This window comes from Aedes aegypti, chromosome 2 (genome assembly GCF_002204515.2).
Source record: "Aedes aegypti strain LVP_AGWG chromosome 2, AaegL5.0 Primary Assembly, whole genome shotgun sequence".
In the NCBI taxonomy this organism is placed as follows: Eukaryota; Metazoa; Arthropoda; class Insecta; order Diptera; family Culicidae; genus Aedes; species Aedes aegypti.
This window is the reverse complement of record NC_035108.1, coordinates 93,181,809-93,201,990: the sequence shown is the minus strand read 5'-3', so window position 1 is coordinate 93,201,990 and position 20,182 is coordinate 93,181,809. Positions and strand designations below refer to the sequence as shown.

Here is a 20,182-nt window from a genome sequence, read left to right as displayed (position 1 = left end):
AAGAGAAAAAGTGAAACCTGTTCAATTTCTTTTGTTGAACGGGTTGTTTCCACACAAGCATGCCTTTGAGCGTGTACAGATTACTAAGTTGTGAATGTACGTGGGACCTTAGTTATATAGGATTTGTTTCAACAGCGGCAGTTGAACAGGTTGACAGTAGCGTTTTCCGACGGCATGTCTCTGCGCTGCTGTCTAGTGAAGTACCACGCTCGTGCAAGCGAGCTTTTTACATGGTGCGTGAACTCAGCACACTACGCGATGGTGCATGGCGCCTTGAGACAATTGCTAAGCTACTTTCTATGTAGTGCGTATGAACCCACACTTATGCTATTTTAAGATTTGTTGAATTTGATTTGCTTTTTAAATTAGTTGTACGATTTTGATTCAAAAGGTCTACCTGTTCAATGAACAGGTTGAACAGGCTAACCAGACGCCTATGAGCTTGTTAAATTGACAATATTTATTGTATATATGACATATCAATCCCCCCAAAAAATTGAAACCATGCCAAAAATGAAGTGATAACCTTAAATCATGTTCGAAAACACCTTTCGTGGCAGAAAATAGTGAAATATTAGCAATACGGAATATCTGTCATGTTTTTTTTTAATCTGGACCACTGTACGCGAGAGAGAATGAAACTTTTTTTTTTGCAAATATCTCAAGAGCCTGACCACTTATAAAGATGGGGTCTTGGGCAAAGTTGTTCAGTACGCCAAGGGCTATCATTGAAGGAGCCAGTTCATTCTAGTATCGCTTAGCAGAGCTGTACAGTATATCCAAGCCTATCTTTTTTTTTTGAAACTTTGAAATTCGATTTTGGCCAAAATAATGAAAGCCCTTGAACTACTAAACAATTTTGCCGAAGGTACCATCTTTTTTAAAGATCAGGATCCTGAAATATCCTCAAAACAAAAGTTTCAAGCGCACTAGCGCCACCTGGTGGCAATGTCTTGATTTTCTTGGCTCAAATAATGTTAGCATTAGAGCTACTGAACAACTTTGTCGAAGACGGCATGCCCCTAAATGGTCAGGATACTGAGATATCCGCCAAACAAAAGTTTCATGTTGACTAGTGCCGCCTGGTGGCAAAATTTAGAATCAGCTAGAAATGGTAGTCCCTAACTTACTGAACAACTTTCTTCTAAATTATCAGGATACTGAGATATCCGCAACACAAAAATTTCATGTTCACTAGCGTCACCTAGTTGCAAAATCTCCAGTTTCTTGGCTCAAATAATGAACAACTTTACCGGAAACGCCATCTTTCTAAGTGGTCAGGATACTGAGATATCCGTAAAATAAAAGCTACATGCTTACTAGCGCCGCCTGATGGCAAAGTCTCGAATTTCTTGGTTCAAATGATGATAGCTCTTGAGCTACAGAACAACTTTGCTAAAGACGCCATTTTTCTAAATGGTCAGGCTCCTGAATTATCTGCAAAACAAAACTTTCATTCTCACTAGCGCCAACAAATAGCTCTAACAAAGATAACCATTGAATTATTGAAAAAACTTTGCCCAAGGCGCCATCTTTCTAAATGGAAAAGCTCCTGAGATATCTGCGAAACAAAAGTAAATGTTTCATGCTTACCGAATTCAATGAGGTTCCATCAGAAAGCGCTCCACTACCAGAACAACTTAACTGAAGACACCAAATTCCGAAGTTATCTGGAGTTTGAGTTATACCGTTTTAAAATTGTGGTCAGCGCACGAACTTTATACGTGCACTCATTAATATGAGTACATTTGTTGAGTTTACTGCATTATAAAGGGTCATACTGTAAATAAGACTGTCGAGTATTGTTTTTAAGAAGATTCTTGTGGAATACATTTTGGTTTGGTGTCGATGGATATCTTACTGAGCTCATATTTGGCCATAATATGCGTCGTATTGAAGTGCCTCTTATTGCAAAGTTTCAGACAATTCGGCCGAAAAAAACATGGGGTGTGAAAGTGAATCATGAAAGTGCCCAAGTAGCTCTGCACCCTACACTAAAAGACTCTCCAAAAGGCTTGAAATGTTGGCTAATGAATCAGAAATTTGGTCAAAATATTCTTAGACGACAAAACTCTTATTCTGTTCTGGTCATTTCACAAGTAACCAAGAAGCATTTGTAACAGCACTTATCAAGCATTATATTAACCTAAAAAGCAAGGCATCAAATGCTCAGAGCACATATAGCTGCTGGTAGTGCAGCGCAAAAGCAGGTTTTGGCGAAATATAGGGCTGCTTCAATGCTACACCTTCAGAAACATTTCATCTTATTGTCAAAATAAGCGTAACGCCTCGCTGAAGAGCAAAACAAAAGTAGGTTTTTCTACTTTCTCACTCTCCCACACACCGACGTGGATGCTATGCAGATTTTTGCTTCCTAATTTATAACTGGGATCCAAACATCTAATCCAAAGGATGTTAGCAGGAAATGTTAAGGTTGTTCCTTCGCGCTTCATGATGTGCTACAGGACGTTCGATGAGAAGCATTGGCTTAATGCGCATTTTAAGGTACGTGATTACATTTGATTTCTGTGTGAGATCATCAACGATAGGCGATGAATGTCAAATAATTCATTGCAGAAGACCAGCAAGATTTATTTTTGCTGGCCGATTACCCTATTTTATTTATTCATCTTTACTGACTGAGTCCATCAGAAGAAGGTGAAGCGATTTAAATTGTAATCACAATCATCATTCCAAAACTGCTGGTTTGTGTTCGAGTGAAAGAAGGAGAGAAATATTTTACTTTTCAGCGCAGGCATTGACGGTTCCTTACGATATCATGCGTGAGTGCGAGTCAAAATAGATCCATAGAAACATTGAACGAGAGAGCAAGAAGGGGTATGTTGGTGAATAAGTAACACATCACCTGTACTCTTCACATGTAGCAATCGTGTGGCAATAAAAAAGCATTTTGATTGCTTCAATCCAAAAACATCCCGTGCAGTTGAAATGTCCATTAACAGCAGAATGATTTTAAACAGCAATACTTATGCTCATTCAAGGCAGCTGAGTTATCAAAATGCTTTGATAGGGCAATTATCAGTTTCAATGCAATAAATTGTCCACCGTGCGACTTATTCAAATGCTCATTGGTTACCTGGGTTGTTAAGAAAATTCAGTATTTTAACAATTTATGATAATTTACGCATATTTTCGAATTGCTATTATTTCTAATAACTTTTATCGAAGATGGTACTTGGATGAACCACAATTCATCAGTATATGGTGCTATTTTAATAAAGTTCATTCAAACAGTCTCTTGCCCCGGGTAGCTTTCTTGCCCCGTATCCTACGATTTTCGCCAATTTATGTAATTACAATGAACTAAGCACTTAATTTTAGCGATGATTTTATATCCAAATATGCATGGGACTTGTTAGTGATGCTAGGCTTTCGCAATGTTATTCACATTCCAAGAGACAACAAACGAGACACACGGGGTGCAAGTACGTACAGGGAAGCTCGGTCAGGGATTGCAGTCATCAAACTAAAAAATAAAACTAAAAGCATGGACATTCTGTTTGTTGCGGTGTAAGTCTTTACTTGGGGTACTTCACTCAGTGGAAAGTTACAACGTCGACGTGTTCGAAGTTTCTTACTCGATAGGTGTTTATAAATAATATATTGTCGATTATTTTAATATCATTCTTTTGTTCTCACTTAGATTTTCTCACTGTGGGGATTAGTGAAGAATTTTTCGTTTGAAATTTACTAAAAGTCATAAGACGATACAATCATGGCAGTAATAAAGACAAATAAATGCATGTAGGATTACGTAAATCTTAAGTCCTGGGTTTTGGCAGTCAATAGTATGGTCGCCATTGTAAGTCATTCTTACTCGAATAGAAAGATACAGTCTTGTGTGTGTGTGTGCGTCGACAGAGGATGATAGGTTCGATACGCTTAAGGACTAGGGTGATTTAAAGAATAAAGATGTAAATCAAAGTAGTAAGGGGTTTGCGATTTAATGCAAAAAGTGTATGACGAATATTATGACGGAAATGTGGAGTAAATAGTATGAGACCAGAGTAACAATGCCTCCATGACTTGCTTCAAGGATTCTTCCATGAATACTTCGAAATATACGGTCAGGCATTTTTTAAAGAAAACTTTTTGTCAGAAATTCCACCAGATCATTCCTTTAGGCGTTACGAGCGTATGTTTTCAAAAATTCCTCCATTAGTTTTTCCAAGAATTTCTACGAAATGGGTTCTTTGAGGAATTTTATTAGAGGTTTCTTCAAGGATTCTTCCAAGAAGTTGTTTAAGGATTTATTCAGGGATTCTTCCTGGATTTTTATCTAAGTATTTTCCTGGGTGTTTGTTCAGGAATTCTAAGTAGGAATTTGTTCTGAATTTTGAAAGATTTCACTTTGAATGCATTGGGGTATTACTTCTAGGCTTTCTTCAGACCGGCTCAAGATTTCAGTCGAAATTTGCCAAAGATCCCATCAGGAATTACTCTACGGACTTTTGTATGATTTTTTCCATATATCTCGTTAAAAAATATTCTACTAATTATTATTGGAATTTACTCAGAAATTGTAATTGTAATTGTAATTGCTCAATCCACACCCTGGCAGACAATTATCCGCCCATCTAGACACGGGCTGGGTGAGGACCTACCAAGCCTCCCCCGTTAACATGTCCTATACCGTTTAGCACACCGGGATCTTCCACAAGCAGGCGCCGGAATTAAAGCGGTCCCACAAGCTTCAGATACATTAAATAGATATAGTCCCTCTAGCACTAAACCGAATGGCGCCCTCCGCTTCACCACTAGTACTGCTTCCCCACACGCCAAGCACAATATCGAAAGTAGCGCGTTGTATAGCAAATACAGTACACCACCTCCGACACTATGCCAAATGTACAGGAAAAACAGCATCAGTAAGAAAGCGGAAGGCGCACCACTCGGTTCAGTGCCAGAAGGACTATAAGTATAACGAAGAAGAAATGAAAAGATAGTAGAGTTGGTTCGGTTATTTGATTGCTGAAACGAAAAAAACAGAAAAAACAGAAACAAAGTGTTAACATTAAAACGGGGTTTTATAATTGATAAATGTATCGATAGTTTCTCATCTGTTACGTTTCCTTATCGTAGCGCTGTCGATTTTTTCCATCTCCAGGGTGTTCGTCTCCGCTCGAGCAATGAGGACCATGATGAAATGAGAATATAAAAATGTGAGCATTAGTGTTGATCTAGTAATAGATTAATTTAAACTGCTTTTCATGTGCTAAGTAACTTGTAAACTCCTACTCAATTATGTTTTGTTGGCCTACACGTTTTATTTAGACACAATTTTATTTAGAAAACTATTTGGATCCGAGATTTTAGGTGCAGATTGAGCATGTTTGATAAAACAAGCATCCTGTTTTCAGTTAAAGAATGTTCAAGAAGTTGATGATTCTGTTATTTATACTGGCTACATACAAGAATTCACTATTGATGTAATATATGGTTATTGAAAGTTCCAACGCGCGATTGTAATACTTCAGTTTTCGTGCTGTTGTATTGGTGTAAGTAGTGGGAAACCAATCAGTTTGGTGATTCTAACGGTAACAAATAGCAAGACGAAAGGAAAGTTGATAATCTATCATCATTATGATTTCAGTCCTAATTTCATGATCCGTTTAATAAATTTCGCGTATGATTCGGCAATTTTAACAATTTATACATGTGTATTCGAAGAAAACAGACTACGAGCATTTATTACCTGTTGCAAGGTTCTTAAGTGATCAGATATTTATCATTTTCTACAGCCTAATTTATTAATACCTACATTGGGTTGTAACAAAAATTTGATCTTGAGATGTTGATTTGCCTCCTAATCATAGTTTCGACAATAGTCACATGCTTACTATCCCTTATGGCAGTGTTGTTGATTCTATTGTCTATCGCTCATCAGTTTCGCGCCACCCGGCAGGGACTTGGTCCTATGTACCCAATACTCTGCTGTGTCTTAACTTCACGCAATACATTCTGTAGATGTGTGATACAGTTTGCGGAATATTATGATTTATCACTTCGTTCAGATGGGTCTGGGTCATTTGGCATAAAGCCATTTGGCATAAGGTCATTTGGCATAACGCCATTTGGCATAAAGGACATTTGGCATAACAGCCATTTGGCATAACGGTCATTTGGCATAATTTTGAACAATGTGAAAATAAAGGGTCATTTGGCATAACGGACATTTGGCATAATATCAAGCCATATGTAAAGTAAGAATCAATTGGCATAATATCAAACCATATGTGAAGTAAAGGTCATTTGGCATGTCGGACATTTGGCATAATATCAAACCATCTGAAAAGTAAGGGTTATTTAGTATTTATGATTTATTGGTATTTTATATTTTATTCAGATACTCCTTCTTCTATGTGAAAAAACTGTTGTAATAAATATTACGCAAAAGAAAAAGTCATGTTAGAAAGAAGGGCAAATTCCTATATAATAAAATAACGCGTCGAATCGCTATAGCAATAACCCTCGAAAGAATACCTTATGTTTAAAAGAAGGGTAAATCTCTAGATAAATATCATGACTAAACAGGATAACAGAAGATGAACTAGGGTGTCAATCAGTGACGCAATATTTCTTAATTTGAAATTAAAAACGAACCCGATCAAGCACTGCACACAGGTTCAGGAAGCTAGTTTAGGCGGACATGAGGTTTTCGTCTCGATTTATTGATTTTAGAGCCATAGTTGCTTCTGATAATATGTTCAGCATTTTCGGTTCCGGGTCATTTGGCCGAATGCCGTTCGGCCGAAATTGAAAACAAAAGTGAACTACTGTTAGCATGGATTTATAATGAATTTCAAAGAACTTATTCAGCTTATTCATGAAGAAAGTTACACCATCATTGATATACACATAATTAGCTTTTGAGTAGTAGCTCAAGAAACAGTTCGTGCTGAAAAAAGTACATCCTAAATGTAAGCACTTATTCACTTCTCTGCTAGCGGTGATAGCCACCTACAGATGTTTGTAGTTAGATTTTGACAGTAACCAAAAAGGTTTAACACTTTTTCGTCCTTCTGCTAGATCGGGTTGCTTTGATCCCTCGGATCGTACTAAGTAATATATGTCATAGCTCTAGCAACCACAAGTCTTGGTTTCTTTGACTTAAATATTCCCCGAGTAGTTTATTGCTATACGCAAGCAACGATGCAGAGTTCAGTTCACAAGTTGCAATCTTAAACTTGGAGGAGAATGACATCTCACCCAAGTTGAGGAAAAAAAATTGAATAAGACGTAAGGCATTCTGGGGTAATATGCACTCTTGAGGCAAAACAACCCCACGGTGCCTTTTATGAATATTTGTAAAACAATTGGAAAAGATTCGTCAAGGGCGGATAGGAGTGACCCACAACCAGTGCCGTAGCGTGCGGTTGGCCAGGTTGGCACCCGCCAAGGGCGCCAGCCTTAAGGGGGCGCCAACACACGTGACACAAATGGTAAAGTTTGAAAATACATATTGAATTCAAACACAATCTCTATGAATCACAATATGGATCCTGAAAGAAATTTTCATGAAATACTGAGCATGAATCTAACATAGTATTTGACTGGATTCAACCAAAAAATTGTCGAGATTCTCAAATAATCAAGGTCTTCTATATAAACTATGTGTGGTTATGATAGAACGCTTTGCGGTTCACCGACACTTTTGAACTTTTTAAACCATCTTGATGACATATTCAATCCAGGGTGTGGTTTTCTAAGAATTTAACTCCGGCCAAATCCGCACAGCATTCTGCGAATTATTCTTCCCAAATCAGTGGTACATTTTTAATAACACTTAAAAATATTGTACGCTAGCTGATAGCCATTTGATTTTACAAAAAAAAATGGAATCAGTAGGATTGATATACTCATTTTTGGTTTTCAGAAAGCTATAGATGACGTAACCCATCGTACCTTTCCTTAAAAATTCATTTAAAATTACTTTTTTAAATGATACTTTATGAAAATGTCTTGGCCAAGACAACGTGAATTGAAAAAAAATCTTTTTAGCACTATTTTTTTTTATGAAAAATGATTTTTTTTATTTACGTTTTTAACACTTCAGTAGTCGTGCTGTTCTATTTTGTACAACACTGTTAAGAAAAGCTCGCAAGCCTTATACGGCAGCAGTGTGGTGAAAAGTGTAACACATAAGCGTATGGTTTTGGTTTTTTTTCTAGGTTGTACTATTAGTGTCATATGATATAAATATCGGATAAAGAAGCTTTTATTTTTTTTAATCAATATTTTTAAAATGTTTAGAAGAATTTTTCTTCAAATAAACATTTTACTAAAATTGGCACCAAAAAATTGTTAGAACACCGATTTTCCATATTTGTTTCTTATTATATAAATTGTAATATTCTTGGGAATTTTTCAAATAACATTTAGGATAAATAGCAAAATATAGCATAGACTAAAAACACTCCAATTATTGCACATCCATAAGGAATACACGGGTTGTTCAATAATTGGCACGTTTTTAGTCTGCGTTTAGGCTCTGCCCACAACATGCGATTTTACAAATTCAACTTCCAGGAAAACGTCTAAATTTTTCTAAAATTTTCATAGAATCCCCAAAAAGTAGTTTTACTCCTGGGGTGCATATTACCCCTGATGCCCTTATTATAAGCTTTAACATCAATAACTATGAGAAATACTTCACTCTTGAAAGAACAGCCTATGATCAAAAGAAGGAAAAATCTCTTATGAAAATTTAGGCAAGTTTAATGCATATAATAGTTTTATCAGGACAACTACAAAGAACTTCCGATTATTTAAAGAAGGTAAAATTCCCAATTAAAATATAAGCTGAACTATTTTCAATAGTAATGAAACAAGTATAACTCGAATGAATAGTCTATGTGCAAAAGAAGGAAAAAATCTGATGAGATCAATAAAACACTTGAAACCTTATTATACCTTTGGTAATCCAGAGGCGAATTAACCGTCACCTCAGAGTCTTGACGCGATGTAAAGAGTTCACAACTTCGTCCTGAATTAACGGGTTGATTTTATCATTCTCTTAGAGCTCTTACAGAGCATATAAAATCAAATATAAAACGTGTATTTATATAGAAAGAAAAAGTGCATCGTTTTTTAGTTGTTTTTGATTAACTTGGAAGCTTCTGAAAGAAATTCACCATCTTTTTCTTTATCGGTATTTCGTCTATTAGTAAGCGATATCACCGGATTGGAAGTCAACATAAGTCGTATAAAATACATCTACAAAGTTTACAGTCCGATTGAATTCGGTGGTATGATTTAACCGGATTCTTCTGATGGATTCATATCGCACTTATTGGCTTCTTCGGCGGCTTGCCAGAGAAGAGAATAAATAAATTATTATAGAACAGATTCAGCTGTTACTAACATAAAACAGTAATAAAATGCTAAAATCTTCAATTTAAGTATGTACAGAAAATATATTGAAATTATGCCAAATGTCCGTTATGCCAAATGACCCTCATCTTTCACTTAGTTAAAAATTATGCCAAATGTCCGTTATGCCAAATGACCGTTATGCCAAATGTCCTTTATGCCAAATGGCGTTATGCCAAATGACCTTATGCCAAATGGCTTTATGCCAAATGGCCCGCTCCCCGTTCAGATGGAAAATTCTGTTATGGTACCATATTCACATATCAGATAACTCCCACCTGGAACGATGCAATACATCGGAGACATGTAGATTCAGATGTATGTATACGATCTATGCCTAGTTCGGCTCTGATCGACAGGCAATCAGTGTATTCAGTTTTTCAACTAGCTTGAAGCGATGAACGTTTCAAGACAAGCTCTCCACTATATCTGCTAGCAATCACCGGTCGTCGATAGACATTTCGGTTCTTTTCTGCTAAAGATAGATCCGATTGTATGCCAAAGACTATGGCTCATGCTTTTCAATACAGCTGGAAAAACAAGAACTACACCCAGCACCAAATAGTACGTAACTATGAGGCGGACCGGAAGGTTTGATGAGCAATCCCCACCATTATTGGAATTTACTCAGAAACTGCTAAAAAAACAGCATTATATGTATTATTGCCAGTATCTGAAAAATTTCTCCAGGGGTTATACCAAAAAATTGTTTAAGGATTGCTGCAGGACCTTCTTTAAGGGTTCAACAATGAACCATTTCAAAAATAATTCAGAGATTGTTCCATATGCTCTTATAGGAATTTAAAAGCTATGTCTTAATGGAATCTGTCAAGGTTTCCTCCAGTTTTAAGTCAAAATTTTACCAGTGGTTTATTTTGTAATTTCAAGAGATCTTCTATGAATATTTCCAGAAATGCTTTCAAGGACTTCTGCGTTGTATTATCTACAATTTGCAGAAAATGGTTTGGATTTTTTTTGTAGAATGAAAGAGATTTTAAACACTTGTGGGAATTCGTACAAGAAGATCCCAAAAAGAGTTGCCCAAGAATTTTTTCATACATTTTAGCTTGATTTTCTTCATTTACCACGTTTTTCTACTTTTGAATATTTGATTAAGGCAAAAAACAGCTCGTCTGTTACAACATTACTGACCTTTTGTAAGAAAAAATCCCTGTTAATCCACATTTCCGCCGATAAATTGTCCACACTTCTACACCAGTCACATGATCAGAAATAAAAACCAGAATACAAAGCCATGCATGCAGAAGCACTAAAATCAAATCGCTGAGTTTGTTCAAAGTCTTGTTAGGCAAAAAGTTTGCTAGAAATAAATAATGTACATCTGTATAATCCTATTGGATAACTTGTGCCGTTAAATCATGCATTTTGTGCCGCATTTTTCAAAAAGTTGCACAAATCCTCCGACATTTGCGCATTGTTTTCTTTCCAAAATAGATACCTATTATTTTATGCGTTTTCAACCTAATTTACAACTTAATCCGTTAGGCGGCACAACCGGCAAAACTAAACTAGATTGATTGACTGTCTCAACGTGCAATAATGCAACGTTTTTCTTTCAGAGGAGGAGACAACATGACTGACTACTACTAGGCAAGCTCGTTCCCCAGCGCTGGACGCTAGTTGATGATGAACGACATATAGCTAGTGAAGATGAAATAGTTTTCAACTAACCGTGCGCACAGCTCCCGCCGCACAGTGGCCGTAAATTTGTTGACCAAACAGAGCGTGGCCGCCGTTCCGAAGATGACGTTGTACAGCAGCACGATCATGAAGTTTCCGAGCCACTCGATTTGGCCGAAGTCGCCCAGCAGATCGAAGTTGGTGATTCCTAAAAGGCATTTGGGCATTAGAGGATTGGATGACAATTTCGGAAGCACAGGATACCTACCAAGAATACGCGAAAGCAACGGCAGTGCTGAACTGAGGATCAACACTAGCGCACAGTTGGCGATCAACTGGCACAGGGATGTCTTTCGTCGCTGAGGGCGAACGTTTCGCATGAATGGCATTGTGTAGAGGCCAACCGCCGAGGTTACCCCCAGATACATGATGATGCATACCTCCAGGGCTGCTCCCAGGGGCCCTAGCTTCGAGAGGGAAGTGATTCCCAAGGTGAATTGCTGCAAGTGTTCAATTTGGTGTTTTAAACATTCCAGGATATTGTGATTTCCAGACTTACCCGAGTGCTGAGTGGAACGGCTTTGATTCCAATGAGCAACTCCAACGTATTCTGCACCACCAGCAATACGGTGATTCCGGTCAGTAGAAGCAATAGCAACATTGCTACCGGATAGACAAGATTTCTCTGCAACGCTGACGAACTGCGTTGCTTATCTGGAAGAATGGTTCTTATAAATCAAGGTTCAAAAGAAAGAAACTCCTATATATTTCATACCTAATAGTTTTCGTTCAGCCTCAAGCTCTCTCAGTCTTTCGAAAAGTTTGGTGGACTCGTTGACGGCGCCGCCGTTTGTCGGTCGGATTTGATACAAATCCTCCAGGTCTGCGCACAGTTTGGACGGTGCCGAATCGACCGTCGTTACGCTTTTCAGCTCTAATAAATATAAGATAGTCAATATTTTCGTTAGAATCTAATATGAGTACAGTTGTGGATGTATCTTACCAATGTTAATGTTGGCGTTTGCCAGCTTCCGTCGCACGGTTGCCTCCTCGAGATTGAAGGCGTTGAATTCTTCGTTGACATCACGAAGCAAGTTCGGCTTGACCAGCACTTGGCCGACGACGCCGAACAGTCTTACGAAGCCCATGGGGGTACAAACTGCAATAGATAAGAGCTGAATTAGACTATGTTTTAGTTTATTATGAAGAATTGGAAGTAGAAGAAACCACGATGAATATGTTTTTATGTACCATAAAAGGGTACAAAAACTGTCTTCTAAAGAGTTTTACTGTCAGTGTCTAGTACCAGATTCAATCACTCTCTATACAACTAGAGCAAACGCGTAAAAATTTCGTAGCAGTATGAAAGAGTAGTGACTATAGAAAAGATATCTTTACTAAAGTTCAGTAAAATCATGGAACAGAATAATACCCGAAAATTTTATCGAACTATCAAACAGACAAAACAAACTATGTTTAATGAATAAAGTTCATGATAAACAGATTAAGCATCAGCGACGTTGGAGCCTCGATGCTAGAGTAGGTAATTAAAGGCATCAGACAGTTAATAAACTGCAAGCTTCCACGGCTGCACAACTTTCAGACTCATCATCTATTTATTAAATTTAAGGTGGCGTACGATTCAGGGAAGAGAAATAAGTTACGGTATACAATGATAGAACATGGCTTTCCGACGAAACTAATTAGGATGGTTCGTGCAACGCTTGATGGATTACAATCAAGTGTACGGTATTTGGACATGATTCGGACTTCCTTTGTAACCTTATACGGATTGAAGGAGAGCGGTTTCGAATTTGTATGTATGTATGTGTTGTTGTGAATCAGAGTCACCACAAGTGCAGGACTTGCCATGTCGTATACGGTTTCTCTCAATTGATATTAAGATTTCCGTCTGATGGTTTGACTTTCAGACGCTCGTCGCGGGCTGTTGGAGGAGAATGAATGATTCTTCTTCTTGATTCGGAGCTGCTATCCACGATTTCATCATCCAGTCCATGAACTGTCTGCCCATTTCCTACCGTATGTAGTATTTGCATATTGTATAGCGTTTAAAAATCAGAATGATGGTGTAAAATGCGAGGGGAGAGGGAAACGGTATAATGACCGTTTTTGGCTCTAGGGATTGATAGAACATACGATGAAATATGGAAGACTGAAGGATATCGGTAGATACATATCCCTTTCGGGACGAACCAGCACAATTGTGCTGTTCGGCACCCTTGACATCGAATGACTATTTCAGCCAATAAATCATTGTTTTACTAAACTTTTTCGATTTCGATCATTGAATCATCATTGATACTTGTAATCAAGCACAACAGCTTTTGTTTACATCGTGTTTAGAAAACACCAGCTCAGGGTAAACAAAAAGTAAACAAACACCGTAAGAATTGAAAAAGTTTTATCTGTCGCAACTTTTCAACTATTCGTTATTTCTAGGTATGCACAGATACGAATCGAGAGTGAAAGAGTCATTCTTTGAAATGGTGAAGACCAAATGAGAATTGATTCTTACAGCAAATATTTCTGGAGGGACAAAGTGGGACCAGCACAATTGTGCTGGTGCCGGCACTTACCCGGTCAATGTTCGTTGTAGACTACCAATTTTCATTTTCAGTATTTTGATCGATTTAAGTGGCTGAATCTAGTTCTAATGTCTACAATAGTGCATAATATTGCATTAAAACATGAATGAGTGATTTCATACGAATCATAAGGATGATGTACCGTTCGAAAACTATGTAACAGAAACTCATAGCTTTGGTTTAAAAACTTTTATTTTTTATACGTCCATATTTGAAATAGATTGGGAATCACATTTAATGTTTTAAATCTCCTTTAGCAAAGTTTAAGACAAAGTAAAAGTTTAGGGAAACGTTCAAAAATTACGTCATTCATTTAGGGGAGTAGAGGTGTATGAAAGTGCGACAGTGCATGTGGGCAAAAGCGTGATAGTGGACATGGGGAGGATTTAGATTGACTTAAAAACAATGGACGTAATTTTTGAATTTCCACTTGCTTTGATAATCGATCAATACCATGTTGACGCGATAATCCATTTTGGTGTTCTACAATGTATGCCGGTTCAATATCTGCCATAATATTTATGAAATTTGACAACTGAAACTGAAAACCTTTACTTACTATTTTCTTCCGAACCACAGAGTCCTTTAAATGGCATACTATTGATGTATGCAGCCCATGCTAGTCTTCTTCTTCTTCTTCTTGGTATTACATCCTTACTGGGACAGAGCCTGCTTCTCAGCTTAGTGTTCAATGAGCACTTCCATAGTTATTACCTGAGAGCTTCCATTGCCAAAGTTGCCATTTTCACATTCGTATATTATGTGGCAAGTACGATGAAACTCTATGCCCAGGGAAGTCACAGAAATTTCCATTACGAAAAGATCCTGGACTGACCGGGAATCGAACCCAGACACCTTCAGCATGGCTTTGCTTTTTAGTCGTGGACTCTAACCACTCGGCTAAGGAAGGCCCCTGCTGGTATTACTCGCAAATATGTTGTTTATTATGTATGAAATGCGTTTAAAATAGTCTACTTAACTATTAAACAATGTATGAAGTTATGGAGTCTAGATTACCCGCTCATATAAAAAATATCGTTTCATTCCTTTTACGTTTAAAAATATATTGTATTAATCTGGAATTTTGAGACTTAGATAAGCTGATATATTAAAAATAAAAATCTGTACTTTATTGCCGTGCGTATAGTGTTGCAAAGTAACTAGCAGTATCGATCAAAGAAGTTTAGGTTCAATTCCCGCTGCAGTATTTTTTTCGTCAGATACGTATTACGATTGTGCCATTTGGCGTTGCATGCTAGTTCGTTGATTCGTGTGATGCTTCCTTTAAAGGCCATAATCGTACATAATGCTTTCCAGGAAACGTTCCACGGTAGGATTGACAGCTAAAAATGTACATGCAACCGAAACGAAAGGGAAAACAAAACTTACGAGTATGGTCGAGCTTTACATTTTCCTTAGTAATCTAACGGTCACACCGATTGCGAAACTTTAAAAGCTCATGGAAAATCAAAAAGTCTACTGTTTGCAGCTGTCTTCTGTATTGTCTTATTAGAATCATTGTCAGTGTCTTTATTTTCAAATCTGGAAGTTTCCAAATATTTAAATACATTAAAAAAAATTGATTGTTCTATGTAATTTTTAAATTAGCTGGAATTTATGTATGTAACAATTTCAAAAATCAAATTCATTCTTTAATATGGTTATTGGCCTGATTTTGTCAATCCTTTTTAAATGGGTTTTTGAATTCCCTGTTATATGTAAGTTATCCGTCATAGTTCTTTCAATCCTATACACTACTAAAAACTAATACAGTACTGACCCGATTTTGTCTGCCCCTGATTTTGTCAGCTCTTTGACCCGATTTTGTCAGCCTATCTTGAATATATCCAAAAATTGTCTTCGTCATGTAGTACCCGTTTACATTAATACTGATGACGATGTTCGATGTCATGCACGCATGGGCGTAGCCAGAGGGGGCAATGGCAATCCTCCTTCCCTCTGTGCAAAAGAACAATTTACTATGAGAATTAATCTTGTGTTTGAATTCTTCAAAGATTGTCTCCAGCACTCGTATTAATGCAGTAGTTACGTCATGGTAGATTACAAAACTTAAAAAGTCTACCAAACATCAGACTTTTTGAAAACATCTTGCCAGACATTGTTCGAAGGTTTTATCAACAGTGCGCAATGCAGATATGCACAGCTGAGTAGTCGACAAACGAATTACATACATTCTCGAGTATCAGTCAATCGTGCTTCGTTACTTGGCAACCTGGCAATTATTTGTTAAAAATGAAAAACCGAAAAACACAGCCGAGTTCATGAAAAAGAAATTTGGTATGTAGGTTCATTCATGAATTCCTCTAAAAATTTCTCTAAAGGTTAAGATGCATCGAAGCCAAACCTCGAAATTTCAAGAGCACATATCTAGAGAACCAGGTAATCGTTTGTACTGGAAATTTAACTCATTGGTCACATTTTGTTACATTCTTTCAGGTTTTTTTAAGTAATATCTCGAAGATTTCCTTTAAAATTTGCTCCAAATGTTTTATTGGTTTTCTGCCTTGAATAACTTGATAAGCTCTTGAAAGTATCCCTTCAAAACAACATTTTGATGAAATTTGCTCACAGTATTCTTAATGTAGTTTGGCCTAGGACTCATCAATAGTTTCCAAAACTCCTCTTAAAACTTTCTTAGAGATTCCTTCAGAAATTCCTCTAATTTCACTTCTATTTTTTTTTTTTGCAAAATTGATAAGATTATGAAGGATTCTTACTGGAATCATCTCACGAGATTTTTCATTAATTCGACCAGGAATTTCACGAAGATCTTTTTCAAGCATATAATCATCCCATAGGTATGGAAATAATTTTAGATATTTATTCACGACTTTATCGAATGTCATTTATGAATACCTCTAAGAACACAAAAAATCGCAAACTAAAGAAAGTTTCTTAAAATATTATTTTTAAATTTTCATACTGGAAACAATTTTTTTACAACAATTCCAGGTCAAATTCTTGATGAAACTTTTGAAACAATTCTATAAAAATCTTAAAAATGTTTTAAAATTTACATAGAAATCTCCAGTTGAAATATTCTATGAATTATACTTAAAGGAATTGCAAGAAGAGCTTTGAGGCAATTACTGATGCCATTTTAAAAGAAATTCTGGAAAAAAAACCTAAAGAAATTTTCGACTGATTTTTCTTAGGAATTGCGGCGTCCTAAGAAAAATGCTTAGATAATTCAACGGTTAGGTAGAACTAAGATTCAGATTGATGCCGGTTGTCTTACAGGCCAGAGCAAAATTGCCGATCAAAGGGATCCTTTGGCGTGAAATTTGAGAATGAAATTGCGAGGGCCGCTTTTCTCCCCCTGATAAACAAAAAAAGAACCTGACTACGCCCATGTCCCTCGCCCCCTTTAAAAGCTATGTAGGTCGTAAACGTAGTTCATAAGCATTTTTTAACACGTTAAAATTTGAAAAACAGAAACAAAATATATGTCCCGATTTTGTCAGGTTCCCCATTTTGTCAGCCTAAAATTCATTGGGGGGCTGACAAAATCGGGTCTCTACTGTATTACAATGACCTAAATTCCATTGTAAGCAAATAGACTCGATGTTAAAAAGTAAAATAAAGTAAATTTGATATTGGGAGCCAGATAGCCATAACGGTATACACGCAGATACTAAGCAAGATCATGCTGAGGGTCGTAGGTTAGAGTCCAGCCGGTCGAGCATCTTTTCGTAAAGTGAATTTTCTCAACTTCCCTGAGCGTAGAGTATGATCGTACCTGTCGCACGATATACACATGCAACATTGGTCGATTGACAAAGAGAGCTGTTAGTTAATATCTTTGGAAGTGCTCATGAGAAGTTGAGAAGCAGGCTTCTTTAGCGTCAGAAAGAAGAAGAAGAAATTGTATGGTAATTATTAGCACTTAAAAACGTCCAAGCTGTCGGGCACATATGACGTAAATTTACATGAATTTTTAGGGATGCTGCTTACGCAGACTGAATATTTTGATGTTTCCATTTTAGCTCTAGGAATAAAATGAATGATTCCAATTATTTAAAATAAATTAGTTCCATGTTACCAATCTTAACAAAAACATTGTTCAAGCATCATTTGAAGGAGGGCTATGTGATTTCAAAAGTGATAGTGTATATGTTAGGTAAAGTGAGTGAAAGAGGAAGAGGGAGTCTCTAAAAAAATAATTTAATTTTCGAGTCTAGTACACGACTCTGACAACGGCCTTATAGTGGAGGTCGAATTATGCGTAACTGTCAAAGGATACAAACTGTAGAGGAATAAAATGATATAGTTCTCAATTCGGTTTTCATTTATTTATAGGTATTCCACTAAACAATTCGAAGGTTTATTATTATTTTAAATTTTAATTTTTATTGCATAATTTATTTTTTGAAAATCCCACATAATTTAGGAGGATATAAACAAACATAGCAAAACAAAGACGATTTGATTGAGCCAATTAGTTTTCAAGTTATTCACACATGTATGTTTACCCATTTTTATATGACGTAGACTAGTTCTTGAATAATCTCGATAAACGTCATCGTCACGTGATGCTTTGAATCTTAGAGAGAATATGAAGTATTTTTATCTCTCGTACATTGTTCTCGCTCCATTTATAAAAAAAATCATATTAATTAATATACATTATTTTTTTAAATTTCAATGTGCATTAAAAAAAACATAATTATTTCTGAATTTTTGGGTCACCCTATCTCACGAAAGAGCACCCTAATGACGAAATAAAAAAATACGGGTCCAATTTTTTTTTTAAAAGGCGTGACTTGAACAACTTTTTAAAAAAATAAAAAAAAATATTTTTTTTTCGAACATCGACCGCCTTGGAGACGGACCAGCACAATTGTGCTGGTCTGAATTTGACCCTAAAAAGTTCATGGAGTGATAGAATAGCCAAAATAAAGAATGTTTTGTTCTACGAGATGATGAGTTTATAAGGTAAATTTTGAAATAATCACTCAAATATGGTCCGTCCCGAAAGGGATATTGCACAACCAATAAAAGCATTTACAAAGTAGACAGGGGCCTGAGATTGAACCCACGACATTCTGCTTACCAAGCAGAAGCGGTAGCCATAGGTGGTCTTAAACCCCATTGAAGCAAAGCGATTCCGAATCTTGTCAAATACTGATTTTAAAGAGTAATAAGAAGCAACTGGCTTGCAAAAAAAAAACGGGGGCACATCGTCACACGGTGGAACATGCTTCTAGATTTTGCGAATGATATCAATATCATCGAAATTAATAGTCGAGTCGTAGAAGGAGCATTCGTCATTTTGAAAGAGAATCAGCTAGGATTTGATGGATGATGACAAATTAAAACTAGTGAAAATTTTTGGTATCTGTGTTGCAATTGTATTTTTGTAACTGTCATTAGTTCTAGATGTTGAAACAGGCCAACCGTTGTCACAACTTTAAAATGTAGAGGTTTTCATGAAAAATTGCTATTAAATGTAATTGTTCGGATTATGAGTCCTGTTCGGCATTGAGCTTGCTTGAGCTTGAGATTGATTGGTCGCCCGTTACTCCAGTATCGCCAGATCAGCTGCACTTACACAAGGAACCAACCGGATGAATGTTCGGGATTAACAGACTCCCTCAATGTATAAGTGCTGGTAATTCTATTTTTAGGCAACAATGGCGCCTGCCACATCAGATTGCAGACCAATGAGGGGAAGGGGGAGAAATTGATGATGCATTGATCTGGCTCCCACAGTAGACCGTATATAAACTGTGTCTAGACCAGTTCATGGGGGAAGGTGTAGGCGTGATAAATGTATGGCAGAGAGACTTGCTGTTCGGTTAGCAGGCTGCCTATGTACGAGGCGTACGGAAAGGCGTGCTATAATGATGGAAGAATGGAAGCATAGGGAAACGCTTTTTTGTCCGTCTCTGGTTCTAGCAAATGCTATGAACGAATAGATCAAATGTGATAGATAAGAAGGGAAAGATAGAAGCAAGTGAAAGATACAACTACAAAGTACGAGGAAAGGGACGGGCCTGGAATTGAACACAAGATCATGCATATGAAGCAGAAGCGGTAGCCATTAGACCACCACACCCGTCTTGGAGTATCGGAGTCCTGTTCGGCATTTGACACAAAACGGTAAAAGTCGATTCTGTTCGCAGTTTTTTGAACAATAAGTCTGCGGTGCCCAGGAAATAATCAAGATTTCGTCGAGCTGATCAAAACGGAACATGATCGAGTTCCGATAGCCATCCGTTCGAATAACAGTGATGAATATACTAGCAAGACCCTCTAGAATTTCAACAGGATAACAAGCGAAACAATCATGGCTGCTTTGCAGAGCAGATTCAAAATATCCCTGCTTGGCGCTCCGAAGCTGTTCCTGGGAAAGTACGTGGAAGATCCCTGAACGAATATCTTGTTTTAGTACTATGGAATATTTGTTTTTAATTTTCTTGAAAGAAAGCTTATTTAGAACCTCTTGAATTTCGCACCAGGATGTAATACAAGCAGAAAATTGGTTGGAATGCTGCTTTCCTGGAGCAAATACCGGAGAA

The 20,182-nt window shown here is 37.0% G+C and overlaps 1 protein-coding gene across 2 annotated transcripts in view; it reads right to left on the bottom strand.

Moving 5' to 3' along the window:
- LOC5572694 (protein Lilipod) overlaps positions 1-20,182 on the bottom strand; it is an 88,902-nt gene that overhangs the window by 6,450 nt on the left and 62,270 nt on the right. For both annotated transcript variants that reach the window (XM_021841551.1, XM_021841552.1), the window contains exons 7-11: positions 12,038-12,193; positions 11,810-11,968; positions 11,594-11,748; positions 11,303-11,534; positions 11,086-11,242 (exon numbers count right to left, since the gene is read on the bottom strand). In XM_021841551.1, coding sequence (XP_021697243.1) covers positions 11,086-11,242; positions 11,303-11,534; positions 11,594-11,748; positions 11,810-11,968; positions 12,038-12,193 — 859 coding nt within the window. The remainder of the gene's footprint in view (positions 1-11,085; positions 11,243-11,302; positions 11,535-11,593; positions 11,749-11,809; positions 11,969-12,037; positions 12,194-20,182) is intronic.